General features: G+C 40.0%; 1 protein-coding gene across 1 annotated transcript in view; it reads right to left on the bottom strand.

Annotated features, from left to right (window-relative positions):
* Positions 1-2,338: 2,338 nt before the first annotated feature.
* Positions 2,339-13,139, bottom strand: part of zc3h10 (zinc finger CCCH-type containing 10) — a 30,026-nt gene continuing 19,225 nt past the window's right edge. The window contains exon 3 of the mRNA XM_053636244.1: positions 2,339-6,517. Within this exon, the coding sequence (XP_053492219.1) occupies positions 5,990-6,517 (528 nt within the window). The 3' untranslated portion in view covers positions 2,339-5,989. The remainder of the gene's footprint in view (positions 6,518-13,139) is intronic.

Raw genomic sequence — 13,139 nt, 5'->3', positions numbered from 1 at the left:
CCTGTATTGTCCTCATCATCAGGATAAGGTGTCATGCACACTGCCAGCCAGCAAGCTCATGCCCTTACTCAAACATCAATGACCCTGGTCCGACATTGCCATATACTTCATCATTGACCTCCCAGAGTCAGACAGCAGTGATTATGGTTGCCATAACAGTGTAAATTTGCTGTCCCCTCAAAATAACTCAACACACAGCCATTAATGTCTAAACCACTAGCAACAAAAGTGAGTACACCCCTAAGTGAAAATGTCCAAATTGGGCCCGATTAGCCATTTTCCCTCCCTGGTGTCATGTGACTTGTTAGTGTTACAAGGTCTCAGGTGTGAATGGGGAGCAGGTGAGTTATTTTGAGGGGACAGCAAATTTACACTGTTACACAAGCTGTACACTCACTACTTTACATTGTAGCAAAGTGTCATTTCTTCAGTGTTGTCACATGAAAAGATATAATCAAATATTTACAAAAATGTGAGGGGTGTACTCACTTTTGTGAGACACTGTAGATAGGTAGAGTGCCAATAGTTGTAGAGTTGTGTGTGTATATTATATATATATATATATATATATATATATATATATATATATATATATATGAGAGAGAGAGATAGATAGATAGATAGATAGATAGAGTGCCAGTAGTTGTAGATTTTTATAGATAGATACATACATAGATAGCTTAGAAATATTAATAGATAGAGAGATGGATAAATTGATGGATAGATATAGAGAGTGCCAATAGTTGTAGAGATAGATAGATAGATAGATAGATAGATAGAGAGTCCCAATAGTTGTAGAGTTGTATAGATAGATAGATAGACAGATAGAGTGCCAATAGTTGAGTTGTGTATATAAATAGATAGATAGCTAGATCGATAGATAGATAGATGGATATATTTCAAAGCAGTTTTAAGTTTGAAATAATTTAAAAAACTTGAAGTTTGAAGCAATTTTATATTTTAAAAGCTCGATAGATTCCATTGTGGTTATGTGGTTGCTAGGGCAGTCTGTGTGGCTGCAGGTGCATTGCTAGTCATTTGCTAGGGTGTTATGGGGTTGCTAAGGTGTTCTAAGTGGTTTCTATGTGGTTGTTAGGGTGTTCTGGGTGGTTACCATGGTGTTGCTAAGGTGTACTGGGTGGTTACCACTTCACACAGTTTGTACCTGACCCAACTCATAACAAGGGTCATACGCTGGATCTTGTGATTGCTAATGGCTCATTTGTATCGCAGTTTTCATCTATTGACATTGGACTGTCTGATCATTCAGCTGTCTTTTTTAACCTCGAACTGTATCATTCAAGTGAGCCTACCATCCGAACAGTAACCTTCCGGAAGTGGAAGTCTATCGATCACACAGCTTTCTCCAATTCTGTGGTTTCCATCTTAAGCGATCTTCATCCCTCATCACTGGAGGAGAAAGTTCTGCAGCTAAATTCCACTCTTGCTGCTAATCTTGGCACTTTTGCTCCTCTCAGGTCACGTAAGGTCACATTCACCCGCTCTGCTCCCTGGTATAATGACAATCTGCGCTCTAGAAAGGCTGTATGTCGGAAAATGGAGCGAAAATGGCGCCTTACTGGACTGAATGTCTACTATCAAGCGTGGAAGGATCTTCTGGGGGATTATCGTGCACTACTGGAGACTGAAAGATCCTCTTACTTCTCTCAGGCTATTGTAAATAATCAAAATAATCCCAGACACTTGTTCCAAACCATAAACAGATTGCTTCAAGTTAATGCTACTACCACTTTGCCTGTTTCTCAGCAGCTCTGTGATTCTTTTTTTACAGTTTTTTAATTCTAAGATTGTTAATATTCGTAAAGAAATTCCTGTTAACCCTGACTGTGCCACTTCACTCCTTCGTCCACAAGGGAGGTATCCAGCATGAAATCTACCACTTGCTTGCTGGATTCAATTCCTACGAATCTATTCAAATTGTGCTTCGCTGTGTGGTGCCCTACTATCCTCGGCGTTATAAATGAATCACTGGAGACTGGGGTCATTCCAGCAGTACTAAAGACTGCTGCTGTTACACCTGTACCAAAGAGAGAAAATGTTTCTGTGGATGATTTTAACAATTTTTCATCCCATCTCAAATCTTCCGTTTTTGGCAAAAATACTTGAGCGTGTTGTTGCCTCTCAACTCTGTACTTATCTTACAACCAATAACCTCTTTGAACCCCTTCAGTCAGGTTTTCGTAAATTTCACAGCACTGAAACGGCGTTGGTCAAAGTCACCAATGACTTGTTGATGGCCTCTGATTCTGGAGCTACCTCACTTCTTATTCTTCTTGACCTTAGAGCCGCCTTCGATACTGTGGATCATGGTCTTTTACTTACCCGCCTTGAAAGTGTTTTTGGTGTGTCCAGGACAGTTTTAAACTGGTTTAAATCCTATTTTACTGACCGTTTCCAGTTTATTTCTATGTGTCGCTTTAGGTCTGACACTTGCTCAGTGCTCACTGGTGTTCCTCAGGGTTCAGTTCTAGGCCCTCTACTCTTCAATATTTATCTATCTCCACTTGGACATCTGCTGCGATCGCTTGGCCTCCATTATCACTTTTATGCCAACGATACCCAAATCTACATTCACTCTAAATCTGGTGAAAACATTGATGCTTGTTATCTTTCTGACTGTATTTCTGAGATAAAAACATGGATGAACAATAACTTTCTGTGCCTGAACAGCGGGAAAACAGGTTATGCTTATAGGTTCCCGTCATCAAATTCGCAAAGCGGCTCCACTGTCTCTGTTTGTTGATGGCTCTGTTTTAGAGACCCAAAGTAAGATGAGGAACCTTGGTGTAATTTTTGACCCCAGCCTCAGTTTTGATTTTTTTGTTCAGGGCACTGTGAAGGCATCCTTTTTTCATCTCAGAAATATAGCCAGACTACGCCCAATGCTAAACTTATCTGTCGCTGAAAAGTTGATTAATTCATTTGTTGTCACACGGCTGGATTACTGTAATGCCGTTTTAGCCGGAGTATCTAAAACCGCAATAAACAAACTGCAATATGTTCAGAACTCTGCCGCCCGGATCCTGACGGGAACCAGGAAATGTGACCATATTACTCCTGTTTTGAAGTCCTTACACTGGCTCCCGGTCAGGTTCCGTGTCGATTTCAAGATCATGGTGTTGACATACAAGGCATTACATGGATTGGCTCCGCAATACTTATCTGGTTTATTAATCCCTTACACCCCAAATTGCAGACTGCGCTCCTCCCAGTGTATTCTGTTAACTGTTCCACAAACACACCTAAAATCTATGGGTGACAGGGCTTTTTCTGTCTATGATTCTTCACTTTGGAACTCTCTTCCTCCTGAACTCAGGGAAGCCCAGACTTTTGGCATTTTTAAAGCTCTTCTCAAGACACACTTTTTTAAACTTGCATTCGACTGCTGATGTCTTTTTAGATTGTTTTATAATTATTTGTATTATTAATAATGTTGTTTTTGTTCTTATTAACTTTTATTTGTTTTATTTTTCTGTGGACTGTGATTTTATGTACAGCGCTTTGAGAAGCTGCTTTAAAGGCGCTTTATAAAATAAAGTTTCTTATTATTATTATTATTGTTACTAGGCAGTTATATTATTATTATTACTATTATTATTATTAAGAAGAAGAAGAAGAAAGCAAAACAGTATGTTCTCAAGCATAAGTGTACATACCTTTTTATATTGGTGCAGGTCACATTCAAAGTCATTTTCAAAACTAATAATCACACACCTATCAATGAAGTGATTCTGATTAGGACCAAATAATGATCAGCTGTTTCTTTAGGATTTTCTAGGCTTCATATGACTGCTGAAGCCATGGTCTGCAAAGAGCTAACAAAACATGTATGGGATCACACTGTCAAAAGTTATGAATCAGGAGAGGAGTACAAAATAACTTCTAAAACATTAGATGTACCATGGAACACCCATTAAGGCCATCAGGAGAAATGGGGCACCACAGTGACATTAACAAGAGTAGGACATCCCTCTAGAAGTGACAGAAGAACAAGAAGAAAAACTTATCAGGGAGGATGCCAAGTGACCTACAGCATCATTAAAGGAGCTGCAGGAAAATCTGTCAGGTACTGGTCATGCCCTGCATGTGACAAAAATCTCTCATACTCTTCACATGTCTGGGCTATGGAGTAGTTTGTCTAGACGGAAGCACTTCCTCACAGAAAAAAAAAAAAAAAAAATTGATATTCAAGCCTAAATCACTCTAAACCATGTGGCAAAATGTGCTATGGTCTGATGAGGCCAAGGTAGAACATTTGGTGCAAATTCAAGACAGCTCATCACCCAAAGAACACCATACCTGCTGTGAAGTACAGTGGTGGCAACATCATGCTATGGGGCCGCTTCTTGTCAGCTGGGACTGGGGCTCTAGTCAAAATGGAGGGACTCATGTTTTGCTCCAAATACCAATCTATTTTAGCACGCAACCTGTAGGCCTCTGTTAGACAGTTGAAGATGAAAAAGATTTTCACTGTACAGCACAATAACAACCAAAAGCACAAATCCAAGTCAAAACAGACATGTTATGGAATAGCCCAGATCCTATCGAAAAACTGTGGAATGACTTGAAGAGGACTGTGCACAGGAGATCCCCTCAAAATGACCCATCTAGAGCAATTTTGCATAGAATAAAGTGGAATAAAATTGCCAAATCAAGATTTGCTAAGTTGGTAGACTCATACCCAAAAGGTCTGTATTATCAAAAAACATTTTTCTAAAAAGTTTCTATTTGTTTTTCACTTGAATTCTGTTGGATACTATTACATTAAAGGTGGAAAAAGATCAGACATGATTTATCTTGGTTCACAGAAACCAACAATTTTAACAGGGGTATGTAGACATTTTATATCCACTATATGTACAAAATATGTCCAAAAGTATGTGGACACCCGAGTATTGAACATCCCATTCCAAAACTGTGGGCATTAATACAGAGTTGTTCCACTTTTGCTTCTTTAACAGTCTCCACTCTACTGGGAAGGGCTTCCACTAGATTTTGGAATGTGGCTATGAGATTTGTGCCGATTTAGCCACTAAAGTGTAAGCAGTTGGGTACTGATGTCAGACAAAAAGGCCTGGTGTGCTGCGATTATTCCAATTCATCCCAAATGTGTTCCTGCAGGTGAGATCTGGGTTCTGTGAAGGCCACTCACTTTCTTCCACACCAACTTTGACAAAACAATGTTTTCATTGCTCTCACTTTGTATACAGGGGTACCGTCATGCTGCAAGGAAATATAAATGCTACAGCATACAAAGACATTATAGACAATTGTGTGCTTCTAAGTTTGTAGCTACAGTTTGGGGAAGGCAGTTAGCTTCATGGCTGTGAAGGTCAGGTGTCCTTTTTTTCACTTTTGACCATATTATGTACATGTATAGTGGTTATATAAACAGCATTGTTATTTTATTTTAATCCCACTGATAAGCTTGTGCTTGCACAATATATACAGTAAAGAAACACAATATAATGACCACAAATTTTATACAGGTTGATCTTTTATTCCATTTGTGTAAAAAGATTAAGAATGACAAGGCAAAATCAACAAAACAACTAACCAAAGCTTAGAGTTAACAGATTCACAACTTCTTTCCAAGAAGCTAATGCACAACATTTTTTCATGAGAAAAAGGACCATGTTGTCCATTCAAAATATAAAAATATGTGCCTTTAGCACAAACACTAACTAGTTTGTGGACTCTCTGTCAAACAACTGTATGGAATATAAGAAACTGGTCAAGTTTACCAAGGAGTCTGATAAATTAATAAAAAAAAAAACAACAACAACAAAAAAACTTGTTTCCACAAGTTGCCAGTGTTGTGTTAGCCATTTGTGAAATGTCCACAGAGAAACTGTTTATGTAAATACTGTATACAATACTTATGTTGTAAAACTGCACCACAAATTTGGGTGTGAGAAAAAAAAATGTTTACAGTTAAAAAGAATGATTGCATGTATCTGAGTTTGTGTTAATGTGGCATGGTGGTGATTCTCATACTCTGACTGGCAATGGGGTATGACACCATCGGCGTGGTGGCGTGACTCATGGTGATGCCCGGCAGCGGCTGTGCCATGGAGACAGCAACAGGGGCCACAGAGGCTGCCACGGGTGCCATGGAAACAGGTGGTGCCATACCTTGTGCAATGGTCTGGGCGAGAGCAGCCGAGAGTGGAGCGATCTCAGGGTTCAGATGGGGTGGAGGAGGAGGGGGTGCAGCAGGAGGGGGTGCAGCATTGGCTGGGGGAGCACCAGCAGGGGCACCGGCAGGGGCCACCAGTTCCTGCTGGGTTACAGCACGTGGCTGTAGTCCAGCGCTGCTCAAAGTTGTACGAGTCTGTGCGATGCCATGGTTGTATGAGCTCACTGAACCAACAGGTGGGGCCAGACTCTGTTCTGATGGTGTGGGTGTTGAGGACAAGGTCATGACCTTTGCCTGGCTGCGGAATTGAGCATTTTGCTCCAGTAAGACTTCATTGGTAGCAATCAAGTTGGAGACCTGAGATGTGGAGCATATTATGGAGGGAAAAAAGATTTACAATTAGCCGTGACTACTTACATAGACAGACATTATTGGTACAAACTGAGAGACTAAACGGTCTCTGAGCTCAATTAGAATGAGCCCTTATCGTCCAAAAGGGACCTTTTGTCAGAGTGTAATGCATGGGATTAAATTGCCTCCGAATTTGTATAACTTGAAATCATTAAAAAAACAATTATGTTTTATTAAGATATTCAAACACAAAGATTGGTTTTGTAGTCTAAAACCAGAAAGAGGGTGGTTCACACAAAGTGACAACAATTCAAAAACACAGAAGTAAATCAAAGGAGAATTAATAAAACATTTTAGAATAACCAAGTCAGGGAACTGACTTTAATCCTGATTAAAAATTCTTTGAGGCACATTTGTTCAATCAAAGCATTTCGAAATATACCTGAAAAGGGCCAGTTTTCTATAGAGGAAAAAACACAATGTTATGACTAATACGAATTACGGGGCTATTGAAATATTTTGATTGAAGTTAATTCCAATAAAGGAGATTTCAATATTCCCTTATGTTCACAGGAAGTGACAAGTCATTAATGCTGTGCCCAGCTTGGCTCTTCTAGCCATGTAACATCTAGTACTGCTAAAAACACTGTCCAGCTGTTTATAACTTCAGATTAGAAACTGAAGTGGCCTGATTGTTTTAGAGTACATCCAAAATGTATACATCAAGGTTGCAGACTAACACCATCTAAAATCTATTTTGGGACACTTTCAGGATGATAATTTTGCACATTTAGACTTAATGCCTATAAAATATAGAGAAACAGGTGAATGAATGTTAGACTGAGGTAAGCTTTTTTTTTTTATAGCTTGCCACAAAAGTGTGACTATTTCTAATATTTGGTGGATCACCATGTCAGTCACCTGTGCAGATTCAAATGTCACTCCTCCATTTAGCATGGCAACAATATGCTAAGTGGGAAAACTGTGCTACCCAGTTTCTGTCAGCGATGCTGCGATTTTTATAAAGACTTGGTGTCTCGTTTATCAAAGCGTGCATAAAACCAGTACTAAATTTGTGTGCAAGAGGTGCCTCTATGCACAAGAAAATTATCATCACACATGCATGCACAAAGTTTTAAGCAATGGTCATTGATAAATCCCACACATTTTAAACTGATGTGATCGTGCATGGCCCCACTCATTTGCATAAAGAAACGCCACCATATAGTTGGGCCCATAAGAATCTGGATAGTGACACAATTTTCATAAATTTTGCCTCTGTACACCACCACAATGGATTTGAAATGAAGCAATCAAGATGTGATTGAAGTGTAGACTTTCAGCTTTAATTCAAGGGGCTTAACAAAATTCATTAACCATATAGGAATTACAGCCATTTGTTTTCACATAGTTCCACCATTTTCACAGGCTCAAAAGTAATTGGACAAACTAACAATACTAAATATAAGGATTATTTTTAATACTTGGATGCAAATCCTTGGCAGTCAATAAATGCCTGAAGTCTGGAACCCATAGACATCAACATATGCTGAGATTCCTCCCTTAAAATGTTTTGCCAGGCCTTTACTGCAGCCACCTTCAGTTGCTGCTTGTTTGTGGGTCTTTCTGCCTTCAGTTTTGTCTTCAGTAAGTGAAAGGCATGCTCAATTGGGTTGACTAAGGCATTTAAGGACATTCCATTTCTTTGCCTTAAGAAGCTCTTGGGTTGCTTTCACAGTATATTTTGAGTCATTATCCATCTGTAATGTGACGTGCCGTCCTCCATCTGATTTGCAGCAATTGACTAAATCTGAACAGAAAGTACACTTCAGAATTCTCTATAAATGTCAGAATTAATCCTGAAACATCCATCAGCAGTCACATCAATGAACACCAGTGACCCAGTTTGCCAATGCATTCCTTCTTTTTAAGAAATGTACCAAATTGTTGATATGGCCATTCCTAAAGTTTCACCTATCTCTGTTAAATTTGTTTTTTTTCAGCCTAATGATGGCCTCCTTCACTTGCATTGACACCGCTTTGGACAGCATATTGAGTGTTCCCATAAAATGCAAATTCAACACTTGGAATAAACTCTAGAACTTGTATTATCTTAATTGGTTATGAAATAATGAGGAAACAGGCCACACCTGGGCATGCAACTGCTTATCAGTCAACTGTCCAATTACTTTTGAGCCTGTGGAAAAAGGAGACACCAGCAATTCCTAAACAGTTAATGGAATATTTTTGTTAAACCACTTGAATTAAAGCTGAAAGTTTTCACTTAATCACATCTTGATTGCTTCATTTCAAATCCATTGTGGTGGTGTACAGAAGCAAAGCTACAAAAATAGTCACTCTCGTGAATGTGTATGGTAAACAACTTACACATTTTATATATATGTATATATATGTATATGTATATATGTGTGTGTGTGTGTGTGTGTGTGTGTGTGTGTGTGTGTGTGCGCGTGCCTAGTATTGCTTAGGTCCCACTTGTGCCAACAAAATAGCTCTGACCTGTAGACGAATGGACTCCACAAGACCTCTGAAAGTGTGCTGTGGTGTCTGGCACCAAGACATTAGGAGCAGATCCTTTAAGGCCTCCAAGTTGTGAGGTGGGGACTTTGACTCATTTGTCCAGCACATTCCACGGATCCTTGATCAGATTGAGATCTGGGTAATTTGGCGGTCAAGACAACACCTATAACTCTTTGTCTGGTTCCGCAAACTATTCCTGAACAATTTTTGCAGTGTGGCAGGGCCCATTATCGTGCAGAAAGAGGGCACTGCTATTAGAGAATAATACTGCCATGAAGGGGTGTACTTGGCCTGCAAGAATGTTTAGGTAGGTGGTCAAAGTAACATGCACATGAATGCCAGGACCCAAGGTTTCCCAGCAGAATATTGCCCAGAGCATCACACTGCCTCTGCTGGCTTGCTTTCTTCCCATAGAGCATCCTGCTGCATTCTCTTCCCCAGGTAAGCAGCCCACATGCAACCGGCTGGCCACATGATGATTTATCAGACGAGGCCACCATCTTTCATTGCTCCTTGATCCAGTTCTGATGTTCACATGCACATTGTAGGTGCTTTTGGTAGGGGACAGTGGTTAGCATGGGCCCTTTGACCAGTCTGCTGCTACACAGTCCCATACGCAGCAAGCTGTGATGCACTGTGTGCTCGGACACCTTTCTATCATAGTCAGCATTGACTTTTTCAACAATTTGTGCTACAGTAGCTCTTCTGCTAAGCGAAGGCTAGCCTTCTTCGCTTCCCATGCACATCAGTGAGCCTTGGGCACCCTGACGCTGGCTCACCAGTTGTCCGCTTGGACCACTTTTGGATCACAATCAGATCCCTATGATTGTTCGAAGCAGGAAAAATGGGAAATCAACTTTGAGAACTGACTGTGTAGTTGTTGCCTAACATATCCCACCCCTTGACAGGTGCCATTGTGAGATAATGTTATTCACTTCACCGGTCAGTGGTTTTAACAATATGGCTGATCGGTGGTGTGCGTATATTATATTTTCGTTATATATTCATTATTTTTGCTGTCTTTTCTGCTGCTACTTTTGGGAATGTAATGCATTGCAGTGTGAGGGATATGAATGGAGGTAAGATATGTCATTATTCACCTCATAGTTGGTTGGTAATACCAGTACCATCTCCAAAACATCAACTAAAAATGCACTGGGAAATTTAAAATCGACTGATTATTCACTCCTCACTCTCAGCATAGTTTCCAGCAGTGCTAAAAAAATATTCCCTCCATAAAATCTGCATGTCAAATCTTCAAACAAATATCAGTCAATCTTTAAATGTGCCTTTTATACGATTTGAGTTAACATTCCATCGGTCATCTCTCTGCATCTTGTGATTACCAAAATCAGTAATTACTCTCTCAATTATGCTGATATGATAAACAGCACTTGATATACTGTAGAACAGGGGTGCCCAATATGTCGATCGCGATCGACCGGTCGATCGCAAAGGAAGTGCGGGTAGATCGCCATTAAAAAAAAAAAAGATGTTAGTTGACGTACAGGGCAGACAGTCTGAGATCTCGTCTTTTCTTTCACCACGTGTATGCGATCAAGCGCGCCAGTGCTAAAGGCTAGCGAGCGAAATCGTGGGGAGAGGACATTTTTCAGTCTTTTAAAGACTTCATTGACAAAACCCAGCTCCCAGTTTGCAAATTGATATCAGTCAATGGTTGGCAGCGCAAATGGATTCATTGCCAAGTGCAGGGAAGACGATGCTTTCCCTGACTTCCTTAACTACCACTGCATAATACACCATAAGCCTTATGCGCAAAAATGCTAAACATGAAAGAGATCATGGATGTGGCAACAAAGATCGCCTGTTCTATACGTGCTAGATCACTTCAAAGACGGCTGTTCCGTGCGCATCTGGAGAAAGCAGACTGCGACCACTCTGAGCTCCTGGTACACACTGACGTGAGATGGCTTAGTAGGGGTAAATTCCTGCAGAGATTTCCAGAGCTCTGTCTGGAGATAAGGGAGTTTCTTTTTGCTGTTAAACATGCAGAATACACCCAACTCAATGATGATCAGTGGCTGCTGGACTTTTTTTAACCGATCTGACCAACTTAATTTGGAGCTGCAAGGAAAAGACAAAAATTGAAGGCAGTTAATGCCTTCAAACGGAAAATGCAACTTCTGTCCTCAAAGCTGCAGCGCCATGATTTTGGGAACTTCCAAAACCTCGCTTCAGAGCTGGAGACGCAGCGGAAGGCTTGTGCGCATTGCACGCTACATGGAGCAGATTGACAGCTGTCGGTCAGAGTTTGACAGACGCTTTCAAGACTTTACTTTATTGGAGGCATTCGCCACATTCATGTGCTACCCATTTGGAGACAATGTTGAGGTTGATTCACTCGCATCGAAAATTGCAACGCTGTTTCACCTGAACTCGTCTGAAGTGGAGGATGAGATTTTGAAACTACAGACTGACATTCAGCTGAAGTCCAGGGCTCATGGACAGTTTTGGAACTTACTCACAGGGGAAAAGTACCCAAACATGAGGAAATGTGCAACCTCCTTGACTGCATTATTTGGCTCTACTTATTTATGTGAGTCAGTCTTTTCCCACATGAAGATTATTAAGTCCAAATACCATTCCACAATGACTGATCATCATTTGGAGTCCTGCTTGAGGCTGGCTACCAGCAGCTACTGTCTGGACTATGCAAACCTGGCTGATTCTATTCAGTGCAAGTCATCAGAGTAAGGTATTGACCAAAAATGTACTGAATTGTAGTGTGCCATAAGGGTTCATGCAGTTATGCAAGGTACATGAACATATATTGTGTATGTGTGTGTATATATATATATATATATATATATATATATATATATATATATATATATAGATATATATATATATATATATAGATATATATATTTGAAGTATACGCAGTATATGTATAAATAAATATATGATTCGCATTTTTAGTGTAGGTAGATCTCTTTGACTGGTCATGTTAAAAGTAGCGCGCAAGTCAAAAAAGTGTGGGCACCCCTGCTGTAGAAGCCCCGCGTGGTCAGTTTACCGGCTATTACACCTTTTAACCACTAGGGGTTCTTGCATATGCATGATCAGAAGTGTGCGGAAATATATGCACATACTCATGCATAAGCAAAACTTGCTCAATTCTATTCAATGCATAGAAACGTGCATACGCACGGTTACGCACAAAACTATGCTTGCACACAGTTGACAAATGAGGCCTCTAAAGCAGATGCCAATGTGTCAGCAGTCAAAACAAATACAGTGACAAGTTAAAAAAAAAACATGGGAAAAAAAACAATAATAATAATAATAAAAAAACACACTAACATTAAGCCGGGAGTGACATGATGGGTATATTAGGGAGCCAAGTTACCAAACTGTCTGTTAACTTAGCTGGTGATGAAAAGTGCTCTTCAGCACTTTTTGCCAGTTACAGTCATGTGAAAAAAATAAGTACACCCCATGGAAATGGCTTTTTTGACATATTTGAACAAGCAACCATTTGATCATCTTTGAAACAGTGCCTATTAATAATGTTGCTATACTTGAACAAACCACAAGGAAAATATCTTTTTCAATCATTTATTGAAACATCCTTGGCCTCAGAAGCTAGTACTGCCCCCTTTAGCAAAAATAACTTGTAGGCGTTTTGCATAATTGTCCACCAGGCTTGCTGGAATTTTTGACCACTATTCCATGCAATATTCTTTCAGTTGCAAGATGTTTATGGGTTTTCTTGCATGTACTGCCTATTTCAAATCCCCCTACAACATTTCAAATCCGGACTAGGCCATTCCATAACCTTCGATTTCTTCTTTTTGAGCTATTTTTTCACCAACGATTTGCTAGTGTGCAATATCCTGTTGATAGGTCCACTTTCAATTCAACTTCAACTTTTGGACAGATGACCTCACATTATCTTCAAGCACTCTTTGATATGATGCAGAATTCATAGTTGAATCAATGAATGCAAAGTGTCCAGTCCCTGAGGCAGTGAAGCAACCCCAAACCCAAACATTTCCACCACCATGCTTTTCCTGTCGTTGGTCTGCCCCAAACATGTCTGCTGTTACTGTGGCCAAACAACTCT

The sequence above is a fragment of the Ictalurus furcatus genome, chromosome 11 (assembly GCF_023375685.1).
Source record: "Ictalurus furcatus strain D&B chromosome 11, Billie_1.0, whole genome shotgun sequence".
In the NCBI taxonomy this organism is placed as follows: Eukaryota; Metazoa; Chordata; class Actinopteri; order Siluriformes; family Ictaluridae; genus Ictalurus; species Ictalurus furcatus.
This window is presented reverse-complemented; position numbering and strand designations above follow the sequence as displayed.